The sequence below is a fragment of the Brachyhypopomus gauderio genome, chromosome 1 (genome assembly GCF_052324685.1).
Source record: "Brachyhypopomus gauderio isolate BG-103 chromosome 1, BGAUD_0.2, whole genome shotgun sequence".
NCBI lineage: Eukaryota > Metazoa > Chordata > Actinopteri > Gymnotiformes > Hypopomidae > Brachyhypopomus > Brachyhypopomus gauderio.
Window position 1 is genome coordinate 52,272,126 of NC_135211.1, and position 27,500 is coordinate 52,299,625.

The 27,500-nt window shown below is 47.1% G+C and overlaps 2 protein-coding genes across 8 annotated transcripts in view; one reads left to right on the forward strand and one right to left on the reverse strand.

Moving 5' to 3' along the window:
- The window catches only part of LOC143525273 (equilibrative nucleoside transporter 2-like), a 12,756-nt gene extending 122 nt beyond the window's left edge, over nt 1-12,634 (reverse strand). Inside the window, exons 1-14 of one of the 5 annotated variants that reach the window (XM_077018992.1) lie at nt 12,434-12,589; nt 10,085-10,166; nt 8,332-8,382; nt 7,941-8,022; nt 7,205-7,350; nt 6,869-7,008; nt 6,571-6,705; nt 6,292-6,389; nt 5,502-5,580; nt 4,217-4,389; nt 3,988-4,090; nt 2,756-2,841; nt 2,465-2,664; nt 1-2,364 (exon numbers count right to left, since the gene is read on the reverse strand). The exon at nt 1-2,364 is cut by the window's left edge and continues 121 nt beyond it. In XM_077018992.1, coding sequence (XP_076875107.1) covers nt 2,253-2,364; nt 2,465-2,664; nt 2,756-2,841; nt 3,988-4,090; nt 4,217-4,389; nt 5,502-5,580; nt 6,292-6,389; nt 6,571-6,705; nt 6,869-7,008; nt 7,205-7,350; nt 7,941-8,022; nt 8,332-8,366 — 1,389 coding nt within the window. In that variant the 5' untranslated portion in view covers nt 8,367-8,382; nt 10,085-10,166; nt 12,434-12,589 and the 3' untranslated portion in view covers nt 1-2,252. Of the gene's footprint in view, nt 2,365-2,464; nt 2,665-2,755; nt 2,842-3,987; nt 4,091-4,216; nt 4,390-5,501; nt 5,581-6,291; nt 6,390-6,570; nt 6,706-6,868; nt 7,009-7,204; nt 7,351-7,940; nt 8,023-8,331; nt 8,383-10,084; nt 10,167-10,227; nt 10,436-10,799; nt 11,019-12,433 lie in introns of those variants that run through there. The other 4 variants (XM_077019000.1, XM_077019024.1, XM_077019008.1 and 1 more) reach the window with 4 other exon arrangements.
- Nucleotides 12,635-13,906: 1,272 nt separating this feature from the next.
- The window catches only part of LOC143525261 (RAS guanyl-releasing protein 2-like), a 45,567-nt gene continuing 31,973 nt past the window's right edge, over nt 13,907-27,500 (forward strand). The window contains exons 1-2 of one of the 3 annotated variants that reach the window (XM_077018978.1): nt 13,909-14,295; nt 18,173-18,269. The gene's annotated coding sequence lies outside the window, so the exon portion shown is untranslated. Of the gene's footprint in view, nt 14,296-18,172; nt 18,270-27,500 lie in introns of all 3 variants that reach the window. The other 2 variants (XR_013133604.1, XM_077018968.1) reach the window with 2 other exon arrangements.

Consider the following 27,500-nt stretch of genomic DNA (forward strand, 5'->3'; position numbering starts at 1 on the left):
AGTAAAGCCAAACTGATGGCACTGATGAACACGGGTGTATTGTGAACCTCTATACAGGGAAGCCTGTTGCAATACTGACTCTTCCACCAGGGGGCAGACTTGTTATTTCCTATGTGCACACAACTAAAACCTGTAAACCTCGGTTGTGTAGATTATTTCATTTTCACGTGTCTCAGTCCATGGCAGAATGACACAGGGGTGGGTGGTCCATGTTTAGTAACAAAACAATGATAAAAATAAATAAATAAGCGAAGATGACAAATGGAGTTGTCATAGAAATGTGTACACACAACAATGTAAAAAACACAATAAACAAGCTTGTACCACGTTTATGTTCAAAGGACAGTTACGATAGTCTAGGTCTGTGGAGCAGATACACCTGAAACCACGCTAGATTCTACTAGTACCCTAGTTCACTAGTACCTGAGAATATTACAGCACTATAGCTAAAATCATTTTACGGAGGGAGAGATGAGTGATCAGGGGACCACGCCGTCATCTGTTCAAAGCCCACAGAGACGCCAGCCCTAACGAACCACGTGAGTTACAGTCGCCTGCAAACACCGCATCAGAACCAGACCGCAGACACCGGGTGGGTGAGAGTTTCAGTAAACAAAACAGAGGTGGTGCTGGGTGTTGTGGTTAAAGGTGCTACACCCACACACACTCATTTCTAACATCTGTCCAACGAAGCGTGCCGATTAAGATGAACACCACACACTGTGTATATGAGTGAAAAAGCTGTTTTAATTATCAGTTTTAGTCAAAGGGCTAATTCTGCAAATGCAATATTCCCTCCACAATCACACCATCACAATATTCCCTTTAACCTCCACAATCACACCATCACAATATTCCCTTTAGCCCACACAATCACACCATCACAATATTCCCTTTAACCCCCACAATCACACCATCACAATATTCCCTTTAAACCTCCACAATCACAATATTCCCTTTAACCTCCACAATCACACAATCACAATATTCCCTTTAACCTCTACAATCACACCATCACAATATTCCCTTTAACCCCCACAATCACACCATCACAATATTCCCTTTAACCCCCACAATCACACCATCACAATATTCCCTTTAACCTCCACAATCACACCATCACAATATTCCCTTTAACCTCCACAATCACACCATCACAATGTTCCCTTTAACCTCCACAATCACACCATCACAATGTTCCCTTTAAACCTCCACAATCACACCATCACAATGTCATCAATCTTCAGTTGGTCCCAACATCTCGTACTTGACAAAGAAAATAAAAACGTTTCTGTTTGCAGACAAGAACAACAACTGTATTGTTTGGTCTGGAAACAGAAGAACCTAAAAATGTACCACTCAGATTCATATCCACCATTCAGATCCCACTGGTCCTATGTGTGTGTGTGTGTGTGTGTGTGTGTGTGTACTGATCCCCTTTGATCCTCATTTGAACCAGTAACTGCAAACCAAGCAGTTGAAGAGGTCCTGTCTCATAACCCGGTGAACACACACTTAACAAACACGTACTTAACGAAAACACCCTTGTCTTCTTCCTGTTTCAGAAGTGACCAATGAACCAAGAGCCCAGACAATGCTTTCTTTTCCTTACAGAAGTCAGAAGTGATAGAGTGGGGTGATAGCAGTGTAATTGGGCTTATGGGTAATGTAGTTTGGGTTTGATTAATAAGGAAGAGGCTGGAACCAGCACCCCTTTCCAGATTTTTCTCTCATTTTTACAGTGATATTGTTCTGTTGCCATAGTGAGAGACAACTCACAGGAGATGAGCACAACAAACAAACAAAACCGAAATACTCCATGAGGTCCGATTCAACTCAACATTTGGAAACGTTTTTTTGAAAACAGTTTGAGGAAAAAACTAAATCATCAGAAAAGTCTTCTGGCCGTCCAATGTGGTATAATTCAAAGTTTAGTTGGGTTTCACTAGACTAGCAGTATTGCACTTGCATTTAAATACAGGCCATTCCTTATTATATATTATTTTGTATAACGTAAAAATGAGACGGCTTTCAGTGTTTGTAAAAACATAAAAATTCAGGATTTGTGTTTTAGGCGTTTTTCATACATAATTTATACTAAATACTGAAATGGCCACCGGGTGGGTGCAACAGTGACCCTCCGTCCACGGGGGGTCGTTCGTCCCTGAGCTCCCTCTGGGTCGCCTGACCCTCTGGGCTACGCTGACCGGGCTTCTCCACATTCAGCACTGGGGGGGTGGAGGTGGGCGGAGCTACACCAGGACGCGCAGCAGGAAGGAGAGCGCGGCTCCCACAGACAGACCCAGAGCCAGGAAGAAGGTCATGAGGGCCCCAGCCGTCTCCCCGTCACCAGGGGCAACCAGCCTGGGGGTGGGGTGGGGGGGGGGGGGGGTACTTCAGAACATGATAACTCCCACTGATAATGGTGTGTGTGTGTGTGTGTGTGTGTGTGTGTCATACTCACTGCGGCGCGTACGACATGGACAAGCAGACGAAATAGCCGCTGGAGACGGAAAACGCCATCATGATGATGACGAAGATGATGTCATGAGAGAAGAAGACCGGGAGGAAGTGTCTGTCCTGGACGTTACACAGCATCAGCAGAGGAACGAAGACCACGCGTGCCACCACCAGCAGCGGAAACGCACGGCTCTTCTTCCCAGGCTGGGGCAGATAGGGGGGCAGATAGGGGGCATATAGGGGGCAGGAGAGTTCGTCGTCACACTGATGAGAACTGCGAGCAGCTTCTACTCACCCACTGCACGAGAGACGTGACCGTCCGACCGATCCAGTCCATCAGGTTGAAGACCAGAAAGCAACACACGGGGATGAAATATCGCTCTGGGACAGAACCACAGACACGGTACATGAAACTACACGTGGGAGAGCAGGAGGCAGGGTTCATACACTTTTTTGACAATTAATTTCCATGACTTTTCCATGACTTTGAGGCAAAAGTTAATGACTATACATATATGTAGACATGAAAAATAAGAAAAAAATCCAGGCCAAAATTCCACAGTAGATTATAAATTAATGAATTAATAAAGCCATGTGGTTTAATTGAAAAAAATAAATATTTACCATATTTTCAATATCAATATAAACCGGAGTTACGACCGACTTTTTTTTATTTTGCGCGGTGCGCGGAGGTGCAGTGGCAGCACAGTGGAGTGTTGTGGAGTGTAGTGGAGTGTAGTAGTGTGTTGGGTATGATAAGCTGAGGCAGCGCAGCCTCCACCGCAGCCCATCTCGACAACGTGATCGCTCTTTCTCACGCTGTACGCACTCACGAGAACATTGTTAGTTTTTTCTACACTGTATGTACGATTAAAGCGTATGTAAATCTAGGGTCACGATTAACGACGAAAGCTGCTTTACGACGGACTTTTCAGTCTCTAACACCGTCATTAACCAATTGGTTACCCACACAGTGCACATTTTGCACGCCCCGTGTCCTTGTCTTTCTCAAGCCACAGCTTGTATTTGTCCAACTGAAGTAGCCATTGTTGAATCGGCATTTACCAGCATTACGCTGATTTACATGTCATCAAAGTACAATCTACAGCTCCGCTTGGAGTCCGACGCTAACGCAGTGAACCAACGTGTGAAGTTACGTTAGTGGTCCGCACAATGAAAAAAAATGGCTATATTATATATATATTTTTTTTTTATTCCGGTCATCAGAACATACATTTATTGTGTCACATTTCCATGACTTTTCCAAAACATTTGAGTATTTTTATTTTTCCAAAACTTATCCAGGCCTGGAAATTGCTGTTTTCAAATTCCATAACTTTTCCAGGTTTTTCATGATCGTACGAACCCTGAGGAGTGTGTGCATGTGTGTGTTTGGTTTTTGGTGATTGAAGGTACTTGAGCAATCACCAGGGCAAGGTGTATGTGTATGTATGAGCATGTGAGTGTGTGTGTATTTATAAGTGTGTGTGTGTGAGCGTGTGTGTGTGAGGCCTGTATTGACTGTACCCCATTTTCCCTGGTAAGCAGTCTTCACATCTACCGTAACCGCTGGGAACACCGAGAGTGTGACTGTGAAGACAAAGGTCACACAAAACGCCATGACCCAGATCTACACACACACACACACACACACACACACACACACACACACACACACACACACGAGATGGGTAAATACACATCATCCTCATAACCCCCAGTATTTAATGAGTGTGTGAGGAGACCACGGTTTCACCTTCTTGAACACCTCCAGGACTGAGCTCTTCGTCTCCATGGTGACAGGAGCCTCCAGGCTGACAAAGGCCTGTCTAGAACTGTCACCATGGTCACTGGACAAACTGCAGGGGTTGCTGTTAGCGACAGAACAACTGGCCTGATCATTCAGCTCTCCGCCACCATCAGAACACTCTGAGAGAGAGAGAGAGAGAGAGAGAGAGAGAGAGAGAGAGAGAGAGAGAGAGAGAGAGAGTGTGTGTGTGTGTGTGGGTGGGAGAGAGAGAGAAAGAGAGTGAGAAAAAGAGAGAGTGGGAGAGAGAGACAGAGAGAGAGAGAGAAAGAAAGAGAGAGAGAGAAAGAGAGAAGGGACCAATTATTAAGATTTCTAATGATAAATAAATATTTCCTTTTTTAATTGGTGGAAATATGTAAATGCACAATTTGATTGAGTCGGTCCCACATTTTTTTCCAATAGATTTTTGTGCAGATACACAAAAAAATACTAGATAAAAATGAACTGAAAAAACACTACAAGCGCCCTGAGACAGTAGAGAGCCGCGTTTTACGACACTGTCCAGATGATTGTTGAGAGGAAACGGTCATCTTCTCCAGCTTACGGAAGAGCACAAGATCTCAGAGGTGTCGTGAGGCCAGCACGGGGTGGGTGAGCTCTAATGAAGCCAGATTCTTCTCGTCACAGAACTGAGGTGAAGGCACTGGCCTTAGTGTGTTAGCATTCACCAACCTAAAGACCCTTTACAAATGGGGCTTCATTGTTAATGGAGATGCCTGTAACGTTAAGCGTGTGGGTCCAGAGTGCGTGTGTGAGACCTGATCCAGTCACTGTGAACATAGTCTCACAGGAACACAGTGGAGGACTTTGAACCAGATGAGATTAAAATACAGCGAGGTGATTTCGCAGATTAAGGACAGATTTCCAGCGAACCCTGACTGGAGAAGATTAAACCGAGTGCAGGAAAGCGCTTTGTTGACACGTTGGACATCATGTTCTCACTTCTCAAGATCTTATCAAGCAGCTCCAAACTTGATTCCTCTGATATTGAGGAGGCGGTGTTGTGGAGTTTAGGGCAGGGAGTGTGTACGACACTCCGGTGGGAGGGGAACCGTAAGGTGATGGAAGTTCAACGCCCTTCCTTCTCCAGACACTGCAGGTTTGATCCATTCAGCAGAAGTAACACTAACATGGTGTCTATGTTGGCTGCTCAGCAATAATACAAAACATCTCCCAGAGCTCCCTGCTGCAGACGGACAAGGCTGTGAAGTGTGTGTGTGTTACGCAGTACCTTTGGACAGCAATTGGCTGGTGGTTTCCAGCTCATACCTCTGTTTCTTAGTCTTGTCCAGGTAAAACCTGGCAAACTCCTGTAACACAGAGAAGAGCTGCACTTTACACAGGACCAACACTGTCATTATGTAACTGATACACACGCTACACAGGACCAACACTGTCATTATGTAACTGATACACACGCTACACAGGACCAACACTGTCATTATGTAACTGATACACACGCTACACAGGACCAACACTGTCATTATGTAACTGATACACACGCTACACATGACCAACACTGTCATTATGTAACTGATACACACGCTACACATGACCAACACTGTCATTATGTAACTGATACACACGCTACACAGGACCAACACTGTCATTATGTAACTGATACACGCGCTACACAGGACCAACACTGTCATTATGTAACTGATACACGCGCTACACAGGACCAACACTGTCATTATGTAACTGATACACACGCTACACAGGACCAACACTGTCATTATGTAACTGATACACACGCTACACATGACCAACACTGTCATTATGTAACTGATACACACGCTACACAGGACCAACACTGTCATTATGTAACTGATACACACGCTACACAGGACCAACACTGTCATTATGTAACTGATACACACGCTACACAGGACCTACACTGTCATTATGTAACTGATACACACGCTACACAGGACCAACACTGTCATTATGTAACTGATACACACGCTACACATGACCAACACTGTCATTATGTGCACGCACGCACACACACACACACACACCATTTTGGGCAATAGCAGATAGCTGATCAGAGTAACGAGGGTCCCCACACATGGAGTGATGAAGTATCCCAGGGCAGCAGTTTTGTCATCAACCTCACCTGATATAACACACACACACACACACACACACACACACACACACACAGTATGTATTAGTATACAGAACAATACTATTAAATGATTATGGTGTGTGTGTGTCTGCATGCATGTGTGTGTGTGTGTGTCTGCATGCGTGTGTGTGTGTGTGTGTGTGTGTGTGTGTGTGTGTGTGTGACTCACTTGCTATAGCGAGCAGCATGGCTACGGCAGCGAAGGTCCCAGCGAGGCCCTGTCCACTCATGAACACAGCACTGTAGCGCACGGGTAACAGCCCCACCAGCCCAAACAGACTACCCTGCAGCACCGCCCCGAACGCTACACACACACACACACACACACACACACGCTTTAATCTTTTAAGAATTTTGACTGAAATAGTATCTAAATCCCACTTGAAACTGAAGGAATTCGCCCGGTGGATGTCAACGGTGGATGTCAACTAACCTGGGGCTGAATTCCATGATAAATGGCCACTCACAGTTAATGAACCAGATCGTTGCCATGGTGACGGAGAAGAAGCGATCCTCCTCCATGGGAACCATCACCAGGGCGGCGGTGAGGATGAAGAGCAGTAGGATGAAGACCAGGCTGCCGGCGATGCGTACCTTCTCCGAAATCCTGAAGGACCCAGAGAGAGAGAGAGAGAGAGAGAGAGAGAGAGAGAGAGAGAGAGAGAGAGAGAGAGAGAGAGAGAGAGAGAGAGAGAGAGAGAGAGAGAGAGGTCACTGGGGTCACAGCTACAACAGACCCAGAGAGAGGTCACCAGGGTCACGGCTACACGAGATCCAGAGAGAGAGGTCAGAGGGCATCTCACCGTGGGTACAGGATGGAGTTGAGGAGCGTGAAGAGCAGAAGGGGCAGCTGGGATAGCAGAGTCATCCAGTTGTTGAAGTAGTACTCCTTCCTGGGGGCGGCTGTGACGTTCACCCACTCCGTCACATTCAGCCTGTTGTTGAAATACTGAGCCCAGCACACAACGGAGTTACATTAACACTTCCATGACCAGCTCAACTCCCAGTACGTTTTCACACCCCCCACACCAGTCTCCTCTGACGCACATAGCAACTGAATCTTAACTCTATTAACTTCATTAACTCTATTAACTCTATTAACTTCATTAACTGTATTACCACCCCACACCCCGGGGTAAATGCAACATTCTCTGATCAGCAGGGCTGGAGCAGTGTGAGTGAAGTAGAGACCCACACACACACACACACACACACACACACACACACACACACACACACACACACACACACACACACACACACACCCCTGTGCTTCTGCACCATCCCTGCTACATACGTTATGGGCAGTCATGGCCTGGTGGTTAGGGAACTGGTCTTGTGACCGGAGGGTCGTGGGTTCGATCCCCAGACCTGAGGCCATGACTGAGGTGCCCCTGAGCAAGGCCCTTAACCCTCAATTGCTCACTTGTATAAAAAATGAGATAAAAATGTCGCTCTGGATAAGGGCGTCTGCCAAATGCCATAAATGTAAATGTTATAAACATGTTATACACACATTCTAAACTTTTTCAACATTACCATTGAGGCGGTCATGAAGAAATTCCATGGTAGCAGCGTCCCTAGTCCAAGCACGAAGAAGATGATTCCAACAATGTAGCCTCTGTGGAGGAAGAGGAGGGTTAGGGGCCGGACCCACGACTGGACCGCCACACCACAGCTTCACAAAAACCTCTCGATTCGCAAGGATCCTGCCCAAAATCTCCAACCACTCACAGAACTCTGAAAGCTACATTACATTACTCAAGGGGCCACGGCAGGCTCAGAACTGATCACCGCCCATCCCAAACCTCAAAAACGATCCACGCCGGTCCCAATCCTCAGAACAAAACATCTCCAGGACCTGTACATCTTGTTCAGCTCGTCTTGTCAACACCTGACGATAACACACAAGTCTCAGAACAAAGCTCACCGGTCTGTGGGTTCTTCATCCTTATTGCGCTTCATCGTCACACACGGGGACCTAGAAGCAGAAGAAAAACACCACCGTTAACGCTCAACTCCACACACACAGGACTCTAGTAACCTTCACCTGCAGGCGAGGCCAGTCTGCAGGTATTGTCAGGTCTTCTCAAACACAGACAGGTGTGTGTTAAACGACCCCTCCCCCACAGCCACTCAGACCTGAGAACCGAAAACTCAGCACATCGCCAGAGGCAAAGCACACACACACACACACACAGAAGCCGCACACAGATTACCCCTGCTATGCACAACACGAGAAACACACACCCACACGTCGTCATCACAGTGACATCACACTAATCAACCAAGACCCCAGTATGACCATGTTCTGAGGCAGTTATCCATGTGTGCCGTAACACTGCCATATCAGATCTAGTGTCAGTATCTCTAATCAGTACCACAAGTACAGTGGCTGGTTATCACGTTATCTTGCAATTCAGTCCAGCAAAGGTGACAGAAGAACTCACCGTCCACAGGAGAACACTGACGTGTTATTTTTCTGTTCTTGCTGTATTCACAGGGTGGCGTGAGCAGATATTTAAAGCATTTAGCACGCTACAGGCCTGATATAAACTAGAGCCGCATGTAAACAACACTATATAAACAGTGACAGCTGAGTGTGTGTGTGTGTGTGTGTGTGTGGGATCCCTTCCCGTTTGGTAGTCTGGTGTTACAGCCCTGATGCCTCTGGAGGACTTAACAGATGGCGTTATGTGGGTGGGTGGGGTTTGTGAGGGGGCGGGGCCTCTGAGGAATGACACCGTCACCTGGTACAAGCTTCCACTGTGCCAGGTGTCCCACACATCTGCGGTCACCCTGGCGCCCCCTGGAGGCCCTCACGGGCAGCTGCAGGGGGAATGGCACCAGTCTTCTGTTTTGAAGGTCAGACTAGGAAGGGTTCTGTGAACCAGCTCTGGGAAACCAGCCTAGTGGTCCTCCTGCCTGGAAGGTCACGGGACTGGATCTGTGTTCTTTTAGACCAGGCCCGTGTGTCCCAGTATACACATCCCAGTGAGCAGAACCCAAATGGTGGGTTCACAGTTCGAGCCTCTTGGCTCACACACTTGGCTTACAAACAGAGAGCAGGTTGTTCCTAGAATAGCACTTCTTGGTAAACTGCTAACATTTCTTGCTCCAAAATCCTGCAAAAATCTCCATGTGTCCAGGGAGAGGGTGGAGAGAGCTCACACAGCCAATCCCAGCAGGCTAGACCAACCCAGACTGGAGAGAAACGACTCGAAGTTCAGCAGTGGCGTGAGGCGGTTTTAGCAGTGGCGTGAGAGCGATTCAGCACAGACACGCAGCTGAATCTGGCGTGAAGAAACTACACAAACAGAGTGTGATCCACGTGCAAGCCGTGTGCTGGCACGAGACAGGAACCCAGAGATTTGGTTTCACACAACCAAACATCCTGCCACATAAAATCAAGGTTTCGATAATGCATGGAAGATTGTGAAATGCACGGAAGTATCTAGAATTCATGCAGGCTTCAAAGTAACAGCACAGAAAGTACGAGTGCGAATAAAAGCTATCCACCCAGTTTGCATAGTGACGTTTTACATTACATTTGCATAGTGACCATTACATTAGCTTTGTCATATTGTGTATGTCCATTACAGATGAAGAAGAAAAGAAAGAACAATTCTGAACACAACCTCAACCTCAAGCCGGCAGCGTTAGCTTCTCGTGGTAATGCTTACGTAAAAGAGAGGGCTGCACGTCGTCTATATCTGGCGTTGTGTTTAAACAGTGCAGTTACCACTGGCAACAGGAGTGCCCCCCCTAAACACACACACACAAACACACAGAAAAATACACTGCATTGCCAAAAGTATTTGCTCACCCATCCAAAATGATCGGAATCAGATGTTCCAATCACTTCCATGGCTACAGGTGTACAAAATTATTAAATTAAGCACCAAGCCGTGCTGTTTTACAAACATTTGTGAAAGAATGGGTCGCTCTCAGGAGCTCAGTGAATTCCAGCGTGGAACTGTGATATATAACTGTGAAATTTAGAGGTGTGTTCAACTAAGGATTTTCATAGTTGAATCCGATTCGTCAGATTTTCCCTTTAGTCGACTAATAGTCGAATCCGGGTTTTTTTTTTTATTATTTAGAGCACCTTAAACGGGATCCCGTTCTCATTCAGGACTTTTTTCCACTTCAAAGTAAAAACTTAAAACACTCAGATAAATGAATAAACACGGTAGATTGGCTTTATTCAGCTTTTATTTTAAATAAAATATGCCTGCCTGAAAATATTTAAAAAATTGCCACACAACAGCAAAACGGGGTTTAAAAAGCAAACAACAACAAAACATGTTTATAGGCCTACTTGCCGAGACACGACGAGATGAAAGGAGACGACACGACCGAAACGACAAACGGCTGAACTGTTTTTTCTCATCTTACCCGTTTTAAATGGTATGCCATGTTGGTTGATGGTATGCCATGAAAGACGTTGATGACATAACTTGCACTTTACTTTGTTTGATTCATCTTCATCTTTTTCAAAATACTTTTGAAGTTTTTTTTTTATTAGCCATTATAATCTCGGCAGATGTTGACTATCCTGTAGCGTGTTCAGCTCCACTGATTTGGATTGTGCAACTGCAGGGTGTGATTTATGACTGTGTAGTAACGAAGAAGCCTATTGTTAATGCGGAAACATCATTTTAAAATATTTATTAACAGAAATTAGGTGATGATTTTATTTGACAAAAGGCTATGTATAACGAAAACAAAGACATTTCATGTAACAACTAATGCTTAGCTGCATTCTTGGGCACCCCCATGCAGTTAGAATGGTATATTCGACTATGACGTTCATAGTCGACTAGGGGGTATAGTCGACTATAGTCGAATCAGCAACTATTGCAGGTCACACCTAGTGAAATTTCCTCACTCCTAAATATTCCACAGTCAACTGTCAGTAATTCAGCCATGAAGTGGTCGGCCACGTAAACTGACAGACCGGGGTCAGCAGATACTGAAGCACATGTGAAGAGGTCAGCAACTTTCTACAGAGTCAATCACTACAGACATCCAAACTTCATGTGGCCTTCAGATTAGTTGAAACAGTGCACAGAGAGCTTTATGGAATGGGTTTCCATGGTCGAGAAGCTGCATCCAAGCCATACATCACCAAGTGCAGTGCAGTGGTGTAAATCACGCCACCACTGGACTCTAGAGCAGTGGACTCTGTTCTCTGGAGTGATGAATCACGCTTCTCCATCTGGCAATCTGATGGAGAACAAACTGTACAAACGGCGTCTAAGCGCCCCAAACACCCGATTGTTGTCTACGAATGAGATCTTAATCTCATATGCGAGTCAAGGAAGGTGTGCGAATACTTTTGTAAATATAGTGCGTGTGTGTGTGATGGGACAGGTGAAACCAGACTGGAAACATCAAATATAACTGGTCTAGCACATGAACTCAACAAGCAGTTCATGACTCAATTATTACCTGAGCGTGATGGATCAGGTCTGGACTAACTGAAGTATGACGCATGCCACTCAGCACGCACGCGCGCACACACACACACACACACACACACTTCTCGCCGTTTTGTCTTTAGGTCAGGACCTTTGGTCTGGGTCAGGACCTTTGGTCTGGGTCAGGAGGCGGACTGCAGAAGCGACAGAAGAAACCAGATGTATCTGAGCGCTGCTCGCTCGCGCGTACATGCGCACACACAAACACGCGCGCTCGGAGAACTGCAGCATCAGTAATAAACTGGAGCCTACTAGAACGCAGTATCAGTAATAAACTGGAGCCTACTAGAACGCAGCATCAGTAATAAACTGGAGCCTACTAGAACAATGCGCACGTGCAAAGTCACGAGCTCTGTCCTTAAGTACACGGTCCGTTTCGCTGACCACCGTAGTGTGTGTGTGTGTGTGTGACCCTGCTGACCTCCACCACGCCGGTCCAAACGGCGCCCCGAACACCCGGTCGGTGTATACGCACCTTACGGAGCACGCGGTGTGCACGCGCCGTTACCGTGAACACGCCGCGCGTTCGTGTTGCAAATGCGCGCTTACCTGTAAAAAGCTACCGTGGGTTGTTCATCCTCCTTCAGCAGTAAAAGAGGAACTGGCGGGTGTTGCACGTGGAGTGGAGAAACGCCATGTCGCTCTCTGGTTCTGAGCTCCAGGATAGAGGAAGAGGAGAAGGAGGCAGGGTTGCCAGGTTCTACAAAAATATCCCGCACAAAGTCCGTGTAAAACCCGCCCTTCAGCAGCCTGAACTAGCCCAAAGCCCAAAGTTGTTGAGGGGGGGTGGCGAGTGTAAAATGGAGACAAATTAAGTATTATATCGCGATCGATTCTTAGTGTTCACTTGTAACTCCCGTGGTAGCCCAACTCAAAAGTAGCCCAAAGAACCGCACCCCGCGACTCCAGAATTTTTACCCGCTGCTGGATTTTCAAACAAGCCCAATTTGGTGTGAAAACCGCGAACCTGGCAACTACGGGAGGAGGAGACTGGAGATCTGCATATCCAGACCCCCTAGTGGTCCGGGGTGGTACTGGTCGCCTGTGCTGGAGCCTGCGGGTCTTGGAGTCTGGCCACACTCGAGACTTTTCGTGCATTATTTCGTGAAAATCTTATGCAAACTATGGTGTCTATAAATATGCACAAAACTGTGGACTCTATTCTAGTGTGAAGATGACGGAGACTGTAGATGCGCTATTGGTGGACGGAACAACAGCGCCATCTTGTGGGGGGAATGAACAGTTTTTTCTCTTTTCTTTTTATCCTTCTCCCGCCCAGTTCAACTAAGTTTTGTTTTTTCTGGCAATGTAAAGCTTAATTTATACAATGACGGGCTAGATGTAGGATGTGAGTGTGAACAGTGTGCATGTGAATTCCAACTGCTGGTGGGCTCAACTAGATGAGGACAGGTGAAAAGTTTCAGAGTTCCGAAAAACAACGCATTCAATTCTCATCCCTGCGATGCGCCACCCGCCTTCACGAGAGCATCACACCGTCACCTGGACCCACCTGTCACGACACCTCATCCAGCACAACAGCCTGCAGCTTGAACATCAGTTAATACATACCGAAATAAAACCATGCATTTTGAGTACATTTTCAGTATGTTTTATGGTGTGTTTTTAAAAGCACGTGTGCTCTGTCCTCTAAGGGCACTAAGAGTGATGTGTTGAGCTGATGTTAGTGAAGGTTACATAACTACACTCCAATTGTTAGTGCTGCTAGTTTCAGGATGTGGGCTCAAACGCTCTCACATATCGAAACAGCTTTTTGGCGCCGTTGTCTGTCGGTTTTACTTTCCTCATACTCGCATCCGCTACTAATCAATAATAATCATAATAATAATACTAATAATAATAACAACAACAATAACACACACATCTGTTTCCCCCTGTCGATCGCAGCCGGTGTAAAGCACTGCAGACTGCATGTGTAACGTTGCCGCGCGCCTTGTTGGTACATGCCTGAGTATGTATGTACCCACACACACACACACACACACACACACACACACACACACACACACACACCAGACGTCGGAGACTGCCAGACCGCGACACTGCGGGGGGACAAAGCGCCCGCACTAGTGTTGAGTGTGCAGTAGTGTTGAGTGTGCACTAGTGTTGAGTGTTGACACGTGCAGACACCGAGAGGGCAGCAGCGCTCTGTCGGTCCCCCGGTACACGCGCACCGCCTGGCGCGAGAGGACGCGCGTGAGAATTACATCCGCACGCAGGGGCGTTTGGAAACTCCGCACGCGCTCTGGAGACGCCACTTGTAGCTCGGCGGCGAGGCGCGAGGCACGGCGCGCGAGGGGAGGAGGTCTGAACTTCTCGCACCTTCATAGCGGGCTCGTCGAGGTGAACGCGGACCTTGCACTGCGCTTTACTGGCTGGTGCAAACTTCCAAGGTAAGAAACAGACGGCTGCGCCTCTAAGCGTCTCTGTCTTGGTGAAGTCTTAATTGCATGGCTTCAATCAATGCATGTTTTCTAGAAAGCAGCCATATCTTTAATAAATCTCACCTCGAGACGGGCTGGACACTCATGCATTGAGCCTCAGTGCGTCGCAATTACGAGTTGGGTGCACGACGTTACTTTAGCTTAACGTTGATCGTTATTTGCATTCTTTTATGTAACGTTATGGTCCAGTGCATGTACAGTAGAAACGCCGTCGGAACGAACGGAGTCTCTTCCCTGTGACCTGCGCGTTAGGTTAAGAAAGAGGAGCGCGAGAGAGCGTCGGTTGCACGTGCGCTTACACGCTGCTGCGGTGTTTCTGACGCATGGCACGGGAACAGTGCCTTCCGTTGCAAGGTTGGCTTTAGTGAAGACAAAGCAGTTTTTCTTGCAGTTTACGGCTTCCACAGTGCGTGAAATGAGATCTCAGAGAACACACACACACACACACACACAAAACACACACCTGACAGACGCGGTGCTGATCTGCTCCGTGGTGTTTCTCCACCAATGTCCTGATGTAGCATCTCTGTGTGGAGCCGAAACCCTAGCGTGACCCTAACGTGACCCTAACGTGACCCTAACATGGGCTTTGGCAGAGGCCAGTGTTCCTCACATCCCTCACACTGATCCTGGGTCAGTGTGTGTGGCGCTCGCTGTGGATCACGGGTGCCTCCAAAGGCAAATGGAGGGGTCAACCCTAAACATCACCCTGTTCTTTTCTCTCTCTCTCTCTCTCTCTCACACACACACACACACACACACACACACACACACACACACACACACACTCACTTCCTCTTCTAATCTTAACCCCGGCTCGACACCCAGGCCTTTTCTAAAGATGTGCTGCACCATACTGTGGCTGTGTGATGTTTTGTCTGTAGGAAGCCCGTCATGTCATCCGCATCACTTCCTCACGCCTCACTCCTGGCCTCAGCTGCCCCTGAGTGTTTGAAGAAAGGGCGTTTGGTAAGGAGATGTTTTGACAAACCCTGTTTGTTAATGCTGACGGGCGTTCTCCATTAGAGCCGTGAACATCGTCACGGTTTTTGGTGGAGTTGATCCTGACCTCTGACCTCACTCACAACTGTGACTGAGATCAAACACAGAGATCAAATGATGATCAAATTGCTGTTTAAAACCACTGTGTTGAACAGCCCCTGTTTCTCAACTTCTACTGTCAGAGAGTTGGTCCAGGTGTGAGTCGGGTGAGGCAACAATGTGTGTCATACATCTTTGGTTCTGTGGTAATAATGTTCTGAGCTAGAGCTGCTTGCTGTATTACATATATACCAAATCACTGAAGTGATGATGGGATTAAGAACCTATACACACCCACATACTTCTGATGTCTCTTACATCTGTTAAATTGAACTTACACTGGTGTTCCACATTAAGGCGCATAGCTTTAGGGCTTCGGTGTGTTGTTTAACTGGAGTTAGGGTTTGTTATTTTAAAATGACTTATTCATGCCCAACAAACGTCTTTGATTCAGCAGTGAAAAAGGTAGCCTGTACATGGAGGAAAAATCAATTCCAACAGCACAGAGTGAGACAGCCAGCCAGACAGACAGACAGACAGACAGACAGGCAGCCAGACGGACGGACGGACGGACAGACAGGCAGCTAGCCAGACAGTCAGACAGACGGCGCACTCCACTGAAAAAGGATGGTGATTACTCTGACCTTCATAGCACAGATGGAGGCTGTGATTGGTGTAGAATGTGTGACATATTGAGCACCTACAGTCCGTGTGAGCACTGAGGATCGTTATATAGTACTGCATCACAGAGGAGCTCCAACCGTGGAGGGGGGTTGATGGAGAGAGGAAGAGGAAGAGATGGAGACAGACGAAGGAGTAAGAAAGGAAAGGATGGACAAGAAAGATACCCAGCATGGTATGAGCATGTTACAGCAGCTGAGGGACAGAAGACGTGTAGCAGTGCACCTCCACCCTTAGCCTGACACCACCTTTACTCTTTACTCTTAGTACAAACACGGGAATGCAGGACCATATAGCACAGTGTAACACTATAGGACAACAGCACAATATAACACTACAGGACAGAACATTAACATTATGTGTGTGTGTGTGTGTGTGTGAGAGAGAGAGAGAGAGAGAGAGAGAGAGAGAGAGATAGAGAGAGATATGAAGCTGTAGGTCTTTCTTGGGCTGAGTGTGAAATTCTGTCCTCCTGTGTCCTGCAACACACACACTTCATTCTCTCACACCATCACAGGAAAGACCACAGGAAGCTTGCTTGACCTATTCGCTTTTCAAGGCATGTGTTGAAAAGGCTAGTAAACAGGATGGTGCTAGCTGGACTGTTGAGTGTAGGGAACACATTACAGAGAGACGCGTGTGTGTGTTTCAGACTACTAGACACATTACAGAGAGACGTGTGTGTTTCAGACTACTAGACACATTACAGAGAGACGTGTGTGTTTCAGACTACTAGACACATTACAGAGAGACGTGTGTGTTTCAGACTACTAGACACATTACAGAGAGACGCGTGTGTTTCAGACTACTAGACACATTACAGAGAGACGCGTGTGTGTGTTTCAGACTACTAGACACATTACAGAGAGACGTGTGTGTGTTTCAGACTACTAGACACATTACAGAGAGACGTGTGTGTTTCAGACTACTAGACACATTACAGAGAGACGTGTGTGTTTCAGACTACTAGACACATTACAGAGAGACGCGTGTGTGTTTCAGACTACTAGACACATTACAGAGAGACGCGTGTGTGTTTCAGACTACTAGACACATTACAGAGAGACGTGTGTGTGTTTCAGACTACTAGACACATTACAGAGAGACATGTGTGTGTTTCAGACTACTAGACACATTACAGAGAGACGTGTGTGTGTTTCAGACTACTAGACACATTACAGAGAGACGTGTGTGTGTTTCAGACTACTAGACACATTACAGAGAGACGTGTGTGCGTTTCAGAGCAGTGAACACATTACAGAGAGACATGTGCATTTCAGAGCAGTGGACACGTTACAGAGATGTATGTGTGTTTCAGAGCATTAAACACATTACAGAGAGACGTGTGTGTGTTTCAGACTACTAGACACATTACAGAGAGACGTGTGTGCGTTTCAGAGCAGTGAACACGTTACAGAGAGATGTAGTCATTTTATATCAGGGAAAACATTACAGTACGATACGTGTGCATTCTGGATTCTGGGAAACGTGAAAGAGTAACATTATCTGTGTGAATGAAGGTGTTCCAGACTGGGACATTTGAGCTGGTCATTAGTCTAATCTTAGTACAGATGTTAGACCTGTATTAACTAGATGTGTTGTGGTGTCTGAGAGCTCTTTGTCAGCTCTGAGCAGGGAGGGGCTGTGTTTTCACGCCAGAACCAGGACCTGTGTGGGCCACCAGTGCTGTTTGAGTTGTTGTTTAGGTCCACGTTTGTGGCTACATATAATATCTTTGAATTTAATGATCAGAGATCAGAGGAAATAAAAGGGAAGGTGTCATGAAACGTATGACAGGCCTGTTAGTTACTTATAACTGTACAAGTATGACAGGCTGGTATTGGAGCCTCAGTGAGCTGTGTCCAGCCTACAGTTTACCAGCTTACCAGTTCAGCCAAGCCAAGCAGTATTCTCAACCTGTCTGTTCACCTGTCTGTTCACCTGTCTGTTCACCTGTCTGTTCACCTGTCTCTACACCTCCCTCTACACCTGCCTCACACACCTATCTCCCACACACCTGTCTTACCTACACACCTGTCTCCCCCACACCTGTCTCCCCCACACCTGTCTCCACTGTCTCCTCCTCTCTCTGCACACCTCCCAGTTGTGCTCCTCTGCAGGAAGGTGATGATGTTGGCTGTGTGTGGAAGATCACCACCACCTCTCAGACGTTCATTCTCTGTGTGACATCAGTCAGACATGTGAGAGGTCACAGCATAACCCTAACACACACACACACACACACACACACACACACACACACACACACACACACACACACACACACACACACACACACACACACACACACACACACACACACACACACACACTTCCGGGATTTGTTATGTCCTCTTTCTTCTTTTGTTCACGTTTTCATTGGAGCAGCAGGCGAACAGGAAATATCCACCTGGTAGAAACAATTAAATGAAATAAATAAAAAAAGAGGACATGACATGCGCGCACACACACACACACACACACACACACACACACACACACACACACACACACACACACACACACACACACACACACACACACACACACACGCACACACACACACACACACACACACATGCGCACAAACGCAAACACACTGCCGCAAGATTAAAATAGCTACCATCAAAAGCAGCCAGTTGTAGCTGAAGGAACAGAAGGCACACACACACACACACACACACACACACACACACACACACACACACACACACACACACACACACACACACACACACACACACTACCTGTGCTCTGCACACTCTGTTCTTTCTGTTCTCTGATTCTGATAGAAGCATTTAAAATCCCTTCCTGACAATTTAGTTTTCCATAATTACATTCATTTTCACATAATAAGCTCTTTAGGCAGCTGCTGAATGAATGGTTATAATGTCCTGGGTTTAAATAATCATCTGGTCGTGTTGTAACAAGGGCAAGCAGATGTCCCAGAATTCCTTCCTGCTGTGAGCTGGTGTATCTTTACAGTATCTTTACAGTATCTCACAGCCCACAGACACATTTTACAGACCAACGATGTCTTTGTGTAAAAACACATTTATTTTTAGGTTTACTGCATGTGTTTGTTTATTTGAAGGTGGGAGTTTTTCTTAATTTGGTTACAGGAAATGTTTGACGTTGTCATAAGACTAATGTTTGGCTTTCGTCCCCGAGCAGGTATTAAACACGATTATATTAACACGACAGTGACGTGTGCAGTGAGACAGAGAGATGTTGGGACTGGAGGCACCATGTTGTGTTTGGTTCTGGAAGATCCGGGCTGTGGATCATCCTGGTTTCTAAAAGGTGGCTTTTAACAAGCGCAGTGTGTACGTGTTTCCGCCAGAACTCTGCTGCAGAGGTACAAATAAGGGTACGACCAGACGAGCAAGCCGGAAAACTCAGAATACAGACGAGGAAGTACTTGAAGAGCGGATGACATACTGTAAACTGTAAACAGTAAATAGTAAACAGTAGACTCCATGTTTGGGGTTCTCTCACTCATGGTGTTCATGTCTTCACACGCACACCTCATATCTCTAATCAGGCTATGCTGACATTTTTTGCATACACTACAGTGAAACAGGAGACTTTATTTACCCGCTGGTCTGTTGGGAGGTCCGCTCCGCCTGTATGCAAACCCAGGGCCGGACGGGAGGCTCCGCCCTCACACTGGTGTCACGACTACAGGGCGGAGCCTTTAAACTCCATCACTAAACACAGCTGTGGTTGACTAATGGGTGAAGCAAGGACTTATAATCATTTATATGTTTAAAGGCAAGTTGTATAGTGATTCTGTAATTGTGTTTTTATGTAATTGTACCTCTGGGTAATGTAGACTTAGTAATTGTACCTCTGGGTAATGTAGACTTAGTAATTGTACATCTGGGTAATGTAGACTTACTAATTATACCTCTGGGTAATTTAGTGGTATAAAGCTAATCTGTTGTATTGTGTTTAATGGTCTGTCGAATACACTGGTGATTAATTGTGTGTGTGTGCGTGTGTGTGAGCATGCGTGTGCGTATGAGTGTGTGTGTGTGTGTGTGTGTGCTCATTTGTTTGCATTCATGTATTCATGTACTTGGCTGTGTGTGTGTGTGTGAGTGTGTGTGTGTGTGTGAGTGTGTGTGTGTGTGTGTGTGTGTGTGTGTGTGTGTGTGTGTGTGTGTGTGTGTGTGTGTGAGTGTGTGTGTGTGTGTGTGAGTGTGTGTGAGTGAGTGTGTGTGTGTGAGTGTTCGGGTTAGTGTCTCCCATCATTGCTGCTCATTCTGTAATTAGTGGTGTCTCGATGTCCACCCCCCCCCCACAAACACACATATTATACTTTATTTGATTCCATATACAGTAAATAACATCAGGAAACAAAGTATTGCTAAAAAACATCCAGCGTGGTATACAGTTAATTTCTCAAGTGCGATTTCAAGGATAAAGAAAACAGCGCCTTTTCCAAATGTGCAGACTCCCGATAATTGCTGAGACACACACACACACACACATGAAGGACAGATGCTCGGCAAATGGCAGAAAAAAGTTATTTACTGATGTGTCTTCACTGGTCTTAATGGGCGAGGCTGATAAGACCAGCGGAGGCGGAGGGACACGGGTGGAATGTGAGGGTGTGAAGCGTCTTCTGAGAGGAATGCTTTGTTTTATGTGAGGTTGTGAAACTTCTTCTGAGAAGTTGGTGATGTAACTAAGAAAACAGTAGACAATTAAGTCAGTGTACATGGTAAAGGAAAATGTCTTCCTTTGTCTAGACATGTAGCTTACACCAGGAGACATGGGAGCATCTGTCTAGACATGTAGCTTACACCAGTAGACATGGGAGCATCTGTCTAGACATGTAGCGTCGCCACGCCGGGACATGGTAAAGACATGGTACAGGAAAATGTACATGGTAAAGGAAAATGTCTTCCTTTGTCTAGACATGTAGCTTACACCAGGAAACATGGGAGCATCTGTCTAGACATGTAGCGTCGCCACGCCGGGAGACTCAGACTAGACGTGTATGGGACACAGGTCATGGTCGCCCCGGGAGACTAGACGTGTATGGGACACAGGTCATGGTCGCCCCGGGAGACTAGACGTGTATGGGACACAGGTCATGGTCGCCCCGGGAGACTAGACGTGTATTGGACACAGGTCATGGTCGCCCCGGGAGACTAGACGTGTATGGGACACAGGTCATGGTCGCCCCAGGAGACTAGACGTGTATGGGACACAGGTCATGGTCGCCCCGGGAGACTAGACGTGTATGGGACACAGGTCATGGTCGCCCCAGGAGACTAGTCGTGTATGGGACACAGGTCATGGTCGCCCCGGGAGACTAGACGTGTATGGGACACAGGTCATGGTCGCCCCGGGAGACTAGACGTGTATTGGACACAGGTCATGGTCGCCCCGGGAGACTAGACGTGTATGGGACACAGGTCATGGTCGCCCCGGGAGACTAGACGTGTATGGGACACAGGTCATGGTCGCCCCGGGAGACTAGACGTGTATGGGACACAGGTCATGGTCGCCCCAGGAGACTAGACGTGTATGGGACACAGGTCATGGTCGCCCCGGGAGACTAGACGTGTATGGGACACAGGTCATGGTCGCCCCGGGAGACTAGACGTGTATTGGACACAGGTCATGGTCGCCCCGGGAGACTAGACGTGTATGGGACACAGGTCATGGTCGCCCCGGGAGACTAGACGTGTATGGGACACAGGTCATGGTCGCCCCGGGAGACTAGACGTGTATGGGACACAGGTCATGGTCGCCCCGGGAGACTAGACGTGTATGGGGAGATGCCTCTCCATCCTCTCTCCTCACCCAGCACTGCTGCTGTTTTTAGACTGATCGATTTTTTTCTCAGGAGGCAAAAACTTGATCCATTTGAAAGGCTCACACACACACACACACACACACACACACACACACACACACACACACACACACACTTTCCTGGACTCTATTCTCCCGTTGGAATGCAGTAATGATTGTTTCTTTTTCAGTAGCTGCCAACACAGATGCCAGTCGAGTTTCTACAAAGTGTAACTTTAAAGCATGTTGGAACTGTTCTGTGTGGGAGTGTGTGTGGAGGTGGGGTGCGGTTATAGCACACATTATTAGACCGTTCTCTGTGTTGTCAGAGAGTGGCGAGGTGGACAGCTGATGAAGCTGAGGATGAGGATGAAGAGCGTTGCATTATTAAGGCTTATTTCTGTCAGTGCTGTGATTCATTCACACACACACAGGGTGCTCCTCTACAGCGCTGAGGGTCTAGAGCAGAGGGCAGGTGATTCTGACATTTGATATAGACATTTGATTTGTGGTGTCATTTGAATATCACACCTTATTTTATATGAGTGCTGTGCAGACTGTATGATGATACGGTCTCCTGCCTAACAACACAAGGGTCACATGGTTTGTATTGTTTGCACTGGGGTTGTGTCATGTGCCTCTAACTCTATAATACACTCCCAGTGCTACTGGTTTTGGGTTGGGTGGATGTAGATCTGGTTTTGTGTTGGGTGGGTGTAGGTCTGGTTTTGTGTTGGGTGGGTGTAGATCTGGTTTTGTGTTGGGTGGATGCAGGTCTGGTTTTGGGTTGGGTGGATGTAGGTCTGGTTTTGGGTTGGGTGGATGCAGGTCTGGTTTTGTGTTGGGTGGGTGCAGGTCTGGTTTTGGGTTGGGTGGATGCAGGTCTGGTTTTGTGTTGGGTGGGTGTAGGTCTGGTTTTGTGTTGGGTGAGTGTAGGTCTGGTTTTGGGTTGGGTGGGTGTAGATCTGGTTTTGTGTTGGGTGGATGTAGGTCTGGTTTTGTGTTGGGTGGGTGTAGGTCTGGTTTTGGGTTGGGTGAATGTAGGTCTGGTTTTGTGTTGGGTGGGTGCAGGTCTGGTTTTGGGTTGGGTGGGTGTAGATCTGGTTTTGTGTTGGGTGGGTGCAGGTCTGGTTTTGGGTTGGGTGGATGTAGGTCTGGTTTTGGGTTGGGTGGATGCAGGTCTGGTTTTGTGTTGGGTGGGTGTAGGTCTGGTTTTGTGTTGGGTGGGTGTAGGTCTGGTTTTGGGTTGGGTGGGTGTAGGTCTGGTTTTGTGTTGGGTGGGTGCAGGTCTGGTTTTGGGTTGGGTGGGTGTAGATCTGGTTTTGTGTTGGGTGGGTGCAGGTCTGGTTTTGGGTTGGGTGGGTGTAGATCTGGTTTTGGGTTGGGTGGGTGTAGGTCTGGTTTTGGGTTGGGTGGGTGTAGGTCTGGTTTTGGGTTGGGTGGATGTAGGTCTGGTTTTGTGTTGGGTGGGTGTAGATCTGGTTTTGTGTTGGGTGGGTGTAGGTCTGGTTTTGGCTCAGATGACCTCCCTTCAGCCTGGTGTGTCCTCCACAGTAGGGTGGAGCAGGGCAGGGAAACTGTGGGTGGTGGTGTTTATTCCTGAACCGCAGACGTGTCTGTGATGGTGTGACGAGGAAGTGTGTCGTCAGATGTGTGTGTGTGTGTGTGGGTGTAACCAGAGCCGCTGGCGTGTCATGGAGGTGTGAGGCCTGGTTCTGTTTCACTTTGTTGGTTTGGAGCAGGGGTGCTCATTACGTCGATCGCGATCGACCGGTCGATCGCGAAAGAAGTGTCGGTCGATCGCGAAGGAACGTGCATAGATCTCGTCACATAAAATAGTAGTAGATGAATCGCACATCTGCAGTGACGGTTGTATTTGGATTGACATTCACGGTAGCCAATCTGCAATCCACTCAACAAATTACGTTCGCCCGCCACCCCGGTAGATCTTTCTGACTCGGTCATCTTATAAGTAGCTCGCAAGCCGAAAACTTGTGGGCACCCCTGGTTTGGAGTGTCTGTCTTTCTGTTTGAATGGTGGAAAAGGGTCCATAGGTCACACCTGAGTGACCTCTGACTTGCTGCTACTAGAACACATCCCCAGGTTGGCGTCTGGCCTGGTGACTGTGCCTGATTATAGGCAGGGAGCTCACAGCCCACCCTGCCATCACCAGTCTAGTTTTAGTCTGAGTCTAATGGCGCATTTCCACAAGGGCCTGCTTGGCGTGGCACGGTTCGATACGGATCGATTCGCAACGGAACGGTACGGTTGCGTTGTGTTTCCATTACAACGGTGGACCACCACAATGTGGGTGGAGTCGCTGTTGGCGCGCGGGTTGTAGTGTCGTGACATCATTTGTATGCGTCCACAACACCGGTCGATGCCCCTTAACACATACCATTATTGTATCTTATTTATCTTTATCTTCATTATTGTATGTGGTTGCTCTAATTATTGATAATAATTTGGTATTACTCAAACAGGGTGAACACACCCAAGCATCAGTCATACAATCAAATGAAATCAAACTTTATTATGAAATATAGATATTTAAAGTACAAAATATGTAAATAATATAGTTATAGTTTTAAAAAGTGCAAAAAGCAAATTACCTAAAAATAACGTATAGCTTTATATGAAATAAATATTTATAGTACCACAAGCAACATTTTGTGTTCTTTTACTGGCGTCTGTCTCGCATGGTGTTCACAAGTTCGCCAAGCACCCCGAGGAAAGCCCGGTTGAAGGAAACATTTTCCGCCAACTCCGCACGCTTCGTCAGTGGAAGGGGAATCTTGAACGTAAAAAATAACAAATATTAAACACAAGCATTCCCGTGAAAGCAACAACAATATAGCGTAACTGCACAAAATGTGTAGCACGCCATCGCTGCTCATGCTTTGTTTATGGCTACAGCTAACTAGCAACTAGCAAGGCTAAGAGCTAGCAATTGTACAGTAGTGACTGGTGGTAACATTAACTACAAACACAGCTCTAAATTCCTGTGTTTACAATAGATGCGTTCATATTATGTTCATATTACATCTTTTACGAGCCTAGTAAAACTGAAATCACAATTCACTCACCATTCTCCGTGGCCTCCAGCACCGACATTGTCGTGTCCAGCACGTTTTCTCTTCCGTTACTGGCTGGCCGGTGACCGTATATGACATCCATTTGCTGGAACCATTTCCAGTCTTTGCGGTTTGCTCCGCTGCGCCCGTTATGGTCCTTCACCGCCCGGTAATCGCTTTTAAGCTTTTTTAGCTTGGACCGACTGGCACTGCTGAACGGACCGCTGGTAGCCATGAGTGGCCATTAGCGCGGAAACCTCGCTAAAAACCTTTACATTTCTAGTGGCCCCGTCCAGTTCGCCCTGGATTTTTTGATCGCTCTGGATTTTTTGATTTTTTGATTATTAACAGAAAGGTTTGTACCTCGGCGTTTGACCAGGGAACAGACTTCGCTCCTTGGGTTTTAAAAATGGCTGAGGAGTCCATAGCGGAGGAGTCACTCTCCTGTGACGCAACCTGTGACGACACTCCCTGGCCAATCAGTGTCATGCTGTTCCTCCACGTCACAGAAGTTTTCCGCTTTGGAACGGTTAGAACCTTGAGCGAGTAGGTACGAAAAAAGTACCCGAAGGTACCGGCAAACTGGGACCTGGTACTAATGGAAACACTCACAAACCGTGAGCAGGCCCTAGTGGAAATGGGCCATAATACGAGCCTAACATGAGCATAACATGAGTCTAGTACCAGTCTAATATGAGTTTACTATGGGCCTAATATAAGTTTAATACAGGTCTGAGTCTAATATGAGTTTAATGTAAGTCTAATACAAGTCTAATTCGAGCCTCAAGTTTGAACTGAACTGCCCCCTCATCTGTGTCTCTCTCTCCCTCTCTCTCTCTCGCTCTCCCTCTCTCTCTCTCTCTTTTTGTGGTTTGCAGTTTTGATATATAAATCTAAATAACTAGAATTTTCTTTTTGTCTTCCTCTTTTCTCTCTCTCTCTCTCTCTCTCTCTCTCTCTCTCTCTCTCTCTCTCTCTCTCTCTCTCTCTCTCTCTCTCTCTCTCAGTGCACCTCCCCTCCCCCAAGGCTATAATTGTGTGTGTGTGTGTGCCCGCCACGCTGTCACACAGTGACAGTAAAGGAAAAGGACAGTGTTACACACACCACAGACCACACACACACACACCACACAAGGGGGACGTGTGCGAGTGTGTGTGTCAACCCTCCCTCTCTGAATGTATTGTTTACAGTGTATTAATGTAGTTAAGGCCTTTAAGGTGTCACTTGCTCAGAATTAAACCATGGTGATTGGCCAGTGCTTGGAATTAAACCGTGGTGATTGGCTAGTGCTCAGAATTAGAGCGTTGCTGTAACATTGTGCATTAGTGAGGTTGGCCCAGTCACACTCCCATCAGATATGCCTTGAAGACATTGGCATATGCATGTCTGTGTGTGTGTATATTTGTGGATATGTATGTGTCATTGTGTGTGTGTGTGTGGGTGTGTATGTGTCACTATGTGTGTGTGTGTGTGTGATCATGTGTGGGTGTGACTGTGTTTGTGTGCACACATCTGTGTGTCATCACAAAATTTTATATACACTGAACTGTTACTGTGCGTTCACACCGAAAGCGATAAAATCGCGTCGCGTCGCTGGGTGTCGCTCACTCTCATTGAAAATGAATGACTTCCGGTCGCCGTGTCGCTCTCGTCGCTTTCGGTGTGAACGCACAGTTAGATTGACTCATTGAGACTGCTCTGAAGATCACACCATAAAAACCCACATAGCACACCCTGCCTGTCTGCTCACACTGCTAAAGCCTTCAGACGAGTGAGCGCTAAGCTGATCTCATGACCTCCTCTTCTCCTCTAGTCTCTTCTCCTCTAGTCTCTTCTCCACTGGTCTCTTCTCCACTGGTCTCTTCTCCTTTAGTCTCTTCTCCACTAGTCTCTTCTCCACTGGTCTCTTCTCCTCTGGTCTCTTCTCCTCTGGTCTCTTCTCCTCTAGTCTCTTCTCCACTAGTCTCTTCTCCTCTGGTCTCTTCTCCACTGGTCTCTTCTCCACTGGTCTCTTCTCCTCTGGTCTCTTCTCCTCTAGTCTCTTCTCCACTAGTCTCTTCTCCTCTGGTCTCTTCTCCTCTGGTCTCTTCTCCACTAGCCTCTTCTCCACTGGCCTCTTCTCCTCTGGTCTCTCCTCCTCTGGTGTCTTCTCCTCTGGTCTCTTCTCCTCTGGTCTCTCCTCCACTAGTCTCTTCTCCTCTGGTCTCTCCTCCTCTGACCTCTTCTCCTCTGACCTCTTCTCCTCTGGCCTCTTCTCCTCTAGTCTCTTCTCCACTGGTCTCTTCTCCTCTGGTCTCTTCTCCTCTGGCCTCTTTTCCTCTGGCCTCTTCTCCTCTGGTCTCGTTTCCTCTGGTCTCTTCACCTCTGGTCTCTCGTCCTCTGGTCTCTCCTCCACTGGTCTCTCCTCCACTGGTCTCTTTTCCTCTGGTCTCTTCTCCTCTGGTCATGTTTCATGTGCAGGTATCGGCCCAAGAGTAAGACATGAACAGTGGCTGCATTCAGTCAAGACACGCCCCTATACCCTTGACTTCAGTCAGTCAAGACA